The sequence below is a fragment of the Austrofundulus limnaeus genome, unplaced genomic scaffold (assembly GCF_001266775.1).
Source record: "Austrofundulus limnaeus strain Quisiro unplaced genomic scaffold, Austrofundulus_limnaeus-1.0 Scaffold43, whole genome shotgun sequence".
Lineage (NCBI taxonomy): Eukaryota > Metazoa > Chordata > Actinopteri > Cyprinodontiformes > Rivulidae > Austrofundulus > Austrofundulus limnaeus.
The window spans coordinates 2038953-2045969 of NW_013952445.1; the positions used below are offsets into that span (position 1 = coordinate 2038953).

The following is a 7017-nucleotide window of genomic DNA, read 5'->3' on the forward strand; positions in this document are numbered from 1 at the left end:
GTAATGGAGGGGCCTCACATGGAAAAATAAATAAATAAAAAGAAGGGGGAAAAAAACACCACAAAGGGCAAAGTGAAGACTCTGCTCGTAGTTACAATTCTTTGACATTTTCTGTGTCAACTTGATTTGGCAGAACACTGTGAAATTGCATTGGATGAATGTGATTTTTTTTTTTTCAGATAACACCAGCGGTGTGTACTGTACTTGCTGTATTTCTAGGTGTCCATAGTTGAAAGATATTTTCCTCGGTTGTGTTTTTTTTTAACCCTACTCTTGTTAGTTTTTGATAGCATTTTACTTTCCTTTCACAAACTGCCTCCCTGTGTTGTAGTTTCACACTTATGAGGTTTTAAAATCAGTGCATTCATGATCTTTTCATTAAATGAGCGTCTAAGACAGAGAGGTTCTCAAACTGGGGGGGTCTGTGAGCTGTAGCTTGGTGGGGTCCCCAAAATAAATGACAGTAAATGAATAATTATGTCATTTCATTTTAAAATGTCCATATGTGCACGTTGGGACCAGTAGGCCAGTAAAACAAACCTGCTWAACCAAAATTTTATGTTTGGAGAGTGGGGTGGGGTGTTTTATGTATTTTTAATTGCAAAATGTTTTATTTTATATTATTTTAATTTTTCTGTTTTTCTTACTTCTATTTTACTGTTGGATGTTGTTTTATTTTTACTGTTTGATGGGACAACAGATGTAAATTAGCCTTAGGCTAAATCTGGTGCAATGCATCAAATTATGTTTTAATTGCACACTGTCCCGAACAAATAAAATCATAATCATAAAAATTTTTTAATTTTTTATTTTTCACATATGATTTAGGGGTTAAAATGACAGTAAATTGTTTTTAATCAGTAAGGAGTCCCCAGATCTAAAAAGTTTGAAAAACCCTGGTTTAAGAAATATTATTACATAAGACAAAAATATAGGTTAGTTCACACAAAAACTACACATCTAAATTTGAAAGATTTTATCACCCATTATGATAGTTTTAGAATAATTGCATCTTATAATGAGAAAAGACCAAATTATAAATTTATATACTTATGTCAGTTCTTGAAAAAACAAAATTATTTGATTTTTTTCCCAAGATTTCAAGAGATGTTAGTTCTCAGAATATGTGTAGTGAATGTCTCCCAGCTACTACCACACCAATCTTATTTTTGTGTTTGCTACGATGAGTCAGCTGTGGTAGAAAATTTAAATATCTTGCATGATTAGTGTATTTTAGGTTTATCCTTTGGAAGTATCTCTCAGCTACTAACAAACCAATTTTTTGCTGTGTTCAAGAAGTTGGACAATTAAAGTTTTTCTAAAATCTATAATTAAAAGCGTAGATGTTTTTTTTCCCCTCCCCATTTCTAGCTGAATTGAAAACTCGCAAGCAGACTTACCCTCAAGCTTTCCAGCACCTCTTCTGCTTCTTCTGGCTTTATTTTAAAAACCTTACAGATATTATAAATAGCTAACTTTAAGCCTTCTTTGCAGTCATTCTATTGCTGGTGCAAATGAGCTATGTAGTCAGGGAGCTTTTTACGCATCAATAAAAAGAAAAGACAGTTTTTGAGTGCCAGTCTTTGCAGGTCAAGCTAAAAAAATAAGTTCTTATTGCAGTCAGCTGGTAAGCAACTKGTGCACGTATGTGTCTATATGAACTTTTGATCCCCATTACACCAGTGATGTAAATTCTAGTCCAGTAAAAGTCTTGTTAATTTGCTAATTAGGCATTTTCAGGGAAACCGTAATTAAATATTGTCAGTATCTAACCCTCAAGACACAGCATGATGTACTTCTAATGTATTCTGAAACACTGTTATCATCACATTATGGATGACTACCACAAATGACAGCCCCACTTCTTCAGTATAAATACAAGATAAAGAGCTTGTCCCCCTCCAACACAGCAATCAGCAGATCTGAACACAGTCGCCTGATTGTGATCAGTTTCCTTTAAATGCTCAAAGAACTCTCTGCATCACAGCTCTAATTGAATCTCTCCCTCACAGTATTTTTCAGGCAGCCTGCAGTGGAGATTATCAGTTTCTCACTGGCTTCAACAGAGAAACACAATTTAGCACCCTTGTAAAGCTTTCATATTTCACGCCTTGCTGATTTATGTCTGATCACTTGCCTCGCAATCGTAAATATTGCCATTTGTCAGCCGTAAACTAAATCGACCGTATCATTCGTCAATCCATTTGTTTTGCACTCGATCCGAATGCCGTTTCAACCTCCTGGTTTTGCGCCATAGGAAGCTGTCAGGTGAGTGTTTTCTGACAGCCGAGGGAAGTGGGAGGTTGTCGATGTGTGCGGTTACCTGTGCTTGTGTGCCACGATGCTCACTCTGCCACCTCTGGCCCTGAGAACCTTTCAGCTCCTAAACCTGAGTAGAGTGCCTTTTTATGTCAGCGAACATAAAACCTGAGGGTGACAATGTGCCGAAGCCTTGTGTGGCTTTGCCTTCAGTGTCTGGAGGAGTGCTTGTGGTTACATGCAGTCACAGTGACAAATTGCTTTTTTTTTTCACCATCGCCTGCTAACAGCCTCTGTATTAACCTCACTATTAGCACTTACTTAGAGTGTTACACCCATTTTTCCTCAGCCCTAGGTCTCCCTGGACCTCTTAGGGCTGATTAAAGGACGTTTGGGAAGCATTTAGAGGTGTGAAAGCTCATTGGTTTGAGTGAGCCAGAGTGGCTGGTCATATTTGGCCAGAGCCTATCTCTGATTACWCCCATAATCACAGTATTTGCTCTCGCTTAAAGTTGCTCAAGTGTTAGCTTTGATACAGATGYTCGAGCTGTTCGTGATCCCTAATTCCAGCTCCTTAATGCGGCGCATTACAGTAAAAAAAAAGGCAGTCCACCCTGCTGTAAAATGGCGATAAAGACATTTTACCTGTTCATAGTACATCATGATGAGTTAATAATAAAGTAGCACTGACAGGTGTGGGTTTTTTTATCCCTCTCATGATCAAAGGCAAGCACTCTGGAGAGCTTTGTCGTCTCCAGACGAGAATATCCATTCTGTGCAGATGCTGAGGAGAGATGGCCTGTTTCAGGAGGAGAATGATACAGTACATGCACCACATACTCCTGCAGCTTTATCTGACAACAGCATATCTTCACGCATTTATTTTCATCTCACTTAGGGAATATGACATTCTAATATTTTCCAGCACTCCTGGTAACTCCAATAGAAGCATCATCGAGTGCTCCTATTGATCCATTTCAAAGCAGCCCATCTGGTTTTATCATCACTTGATCTCTCCGCCTGGACTGGAAAAACATCTGACCCCTCTCTCAGTGATACTTGTGATCTTTGATTGACTACTCAGAAACTGCTCGTCACGATGTATTTATTCAACCCAACACATTCACCCCAGGGCTGTGGTGTTTTTCCACAGACAGATGAAATTGCGGAGATTGCAAACAAGACCCAAAACCTCCCCAAGGAGAACACAAAGAGGCAGCGAGTGGTGGTCTTCACTCAGGGCAAGGACGATACTGTTGCAACTGTTGGTATGTCGCTCTTGTTTATTTTACATGAATTGTTTGCTTGTGTACGAATGTTTCACACAAAATCATGCCTGATTTGTCCCCTTAAACATATTTACCCTTCCCCTAAACCGTATACCATGAAACAGTGGAGTCCAGCTTTAAATAAATGCTTGTTGACTGGAGAGAGCAGAATGTTATCTGTGATTTCTTTGAAGTTGAGCTCTGATATTGACACCAGATGTGTTTTTTTTCTTTTTTTTAAGAATGCTTGCACTACGTTCTGTCATCTCAGAGCATAAAAGAAGTGTGGGGGATGCTGAGAGCCGGCATTGATTTGTGAAGCACTTCTAACTTTGTCTTGGACAGACTCCAGGCCAGTCCTCAGCAATTTTTAATGCTTCAACTCTAACATCCTGCCCCCCCACTTTTTATTCTTTTCCTCACAAAACGCTAGCCGAGTGACCTTGAGGCAAAGTTGACAGAGCTTCAAATCAGTCCAATTTCCTTTGATACWGAGCATATTTGGTAGTAGGACATTAAAAGGCAGTGTCATCATATCTGAGCTGGGGTTGCAGGTTTAAACAGGAGAGACAGTAGTTTCCGATTACGAGCCTTTGTTTGGAGCCACAGGGTGACTCTCCTCGTTGCCCTTGTGGTTCGCTTCTAACTAGCAGTGCATTAGGAGAGATGGCCCTTAGGTAAAAACTCCAACATATCAGTCATCACTGGGGACTGCAGAAAGGTGCTCTTACACCATAACTTTAGCAGGTCAGMACAATACCTTCACATGTCTAGTATTTTCCATTTTACATAGTGTGTTGTGTAGTTTTGTATGTTACTGTACAAAAATGTTTAGCGTAGCATCAAACTGTATTACARCATATTGTATTTACAGAATGAATATCATCAAATCGCATTGTAGAGCATCATATCGTTGCACAAAGTATCATAGCATATTGTAGTGTAGAAGAACATAGAAGAGCATACCATAGCAAACCATATTTTTAGCACATTGTATTGTAGCATATTGTATCAAAGCACGTCATATCATAGCACATTGTTTTGTAGAACTTCATTTATTGTAGCACTTTGTAGCACATGGTACTGAAGAACAACATATTGTAGAACAACGTCGTAGAACATCATATCGAAGAACATCGTATCGTAACACATTATATCATGTGTGTATATTAATGTTATTATTTTAAATATATAAGAATCAGTTCTTATTAATAAATATATGTATGAATATCCAGCTGGTCAGAACTCATTGACTTGAAAAAACGCACGTGAAATGCAAAATACTTACTTTAAGCCACTGTTAGTCATTTAAAATTAGTTATTTATTTTGATTTTCCGTAACTATGAAATTCACAACTTCCTCAGCTTTATTTTGAACCATAGTTTGTAAAAATCGAGCAAGAAATAAGAAATTTATAAGAGTTTTTCATCAGGATGACTCCTCGCAGTCCATTGACACCCATTCATTTTGTTGAGGCTCCTCAATGCTTAACAGAGTGTGTGCACGTCTATGTAGCTAGCAACGCGCTAGCCACGCCTAATCCAGTAATATATATCAATGGGACAGCATAAAGTAGCACAGCGAATCGTAGGACAGCGAATCGTAGGACAGCAAATCGTATTGTAGGACTGCGAGTCATAGCTCAGCATATCTGCAGCGTCTCTTAGCACAGCACATCACAAAATTAATTTAATCTCTCAGTTCTTTTCAAGTTTGTTGAATTTTCTTACACATTTTTACAGATTTTTATGACCTTTAAACTTTCTCCTCTTTGAATCATTCTCGGGGTTTTTTACATTTGTAGTAGGGTGCTGATTTAAAGCCACATGTGTTCTTATGTATTCTCCTTGTTCAAGACCAATCGATAAACAAAATTTTTCCCAGATTGAGTCCAAAGCCGAAACCAAAATGAATGTTTTGAGACCTAAAATATTTAAAAGATATAAATTAAGCGTTCAGGTAACTTGGTATTGTTATACTAGATTATCTGAATGCTTCATTTATTTCTATGTTTAGTTCTTCAGACACTGGCTCACTTTTACAATAATTTAAATGCACTTACAGCATCAGTTATGTTGCTTGTGTAATATTTGCCAGCACATAAAATGAGATTAGTAAATTCAACATTGTTTGTGTGAACCATACTGACATAGGGTGAAATTGAATTAAAAAAATGTATATATTTACACTAATGACATATTTTATGGAACTCTAATTATCTTTCTAAGTCACAATGTTTTATTGTTCTTACAGTAATGAATGCAGTTATGAACTCAAGAAAGCATTATTTTTCACCTCACCTGGAGAGCTCTGTGTTGTTTTGTTTGTCGAAGAGGATGCTGTATCATCAGTCCAACTAAAAATGCTGCAGCAGGCATTCAGTACTTTTTTCCATCTTCGTTTGGCTCAAGTGCTGTAAAAAAATTGTGCTTAGTTGCTGCAAAAATAGGATGGAATACCTTGCAACCGTAGTTCTGTTTGCACATTCATTTTATGTTCAACTTTAGTGCCGTAACTTGAGATATTTAAGCCAGKTAAATATGGAAATTTGTAGTTTATAACTTTTTACATGCATTTCTTTTGTTTAAAAAGCCACGTGTTATGTTGTGTAAACTACCTTGCATAGCACTAACTGGACACACAACACACGCATGTGTAAGTGGTCGTGATAAGTAGCCGTGACATCTAAGTAAAAAAAAAAAGGAAAGAAAAAAAATGTCAGTATCCTGATACAGCAACTCGGCAACTGTCCTGTAGCAGCTGGCACATGCACTCACAATGAAAACAATAGACGCTGGTGTTGTCATTATGCAAATATGCTGCTGCTTTGTTTGGAGCTATAAATACGTGATGAAAACCAACCAGCTTTTTGGGAGAGCTGCTGGCTTTGTTCCAACTGTATCTGAGTTCTGAAGTTACCTTCCCAAAGTTACAATATGACCCTTGTTGAATCCAGTCTGTAGCTAATTTAACTTTTGTTCAATTAATTCYGATGACCAAATTCATCAAATCTAAAAGCACAAAAAAGTGACATCTAAACCTAGATTTAAAAAAATGCTGAAATATAAGCTTTCAGSTTTAAATCCAAAGTCCTCAAATATTAATATGATATCACCTCTTTGCAGGTTTGTAAAGAGTATGTGTTTATACAGTATGTACAGTATATATTAAGGGCACAGCGATACAGAAAATTCACGATTCGGTCCAGTTCAATACTTTAGTCTCACGGTTTGATATTTTTTTCTATATAAAAGAGAGAAATGCCCCTTTTAACTTGTAATTTATTTGAATTAATTATGAACATTTGTTTAACCTCAGTTAAAGTTAGTTTTTTAATTAAATGTTGCTGAAACAGCAAGCTTCTCAGTGGATCTGCGCTCACAAATGCAGCCTAGGTGGAGTAGTCAAACACAGATCCACTGATCCTTCAACACAGAGCATCTTCAGAAGACAAGTTGATAAAATTAATTTTAAAAATCTGTATTGTTC

At 37.1% G+C, this 7017-nt stretch overlaps 1 protein-coding gene across 4 annotated transcripts in view; it reads left to right on the forward strand.

Moving 5' to 3' along the window:
• Window positions 1-7017, forward strand: part of adkb (adenosine kinase b) — a 166178-nt gene that overhangs the window by 144933 nt on the left and 14228 nt on the right. For 3 of the 4 annotated variants that reach the window (XM_014007659.1, XM_014007662.1, XM_014007660.1), the window contains one exon: window positions 3413-3527. In XM_014007659.1, coding sequence (XP_013863113.1) covers window positions 3413-3527 — 115 coding nt within the window. Of the gene's footprint in view, window positions 1-3412; window positions 3528-3769; window positions 3880-7017 lie in introns of all 4 variants that reach the window. The other variant, XM_014007661.1, reaches the window with a different exon arrangement.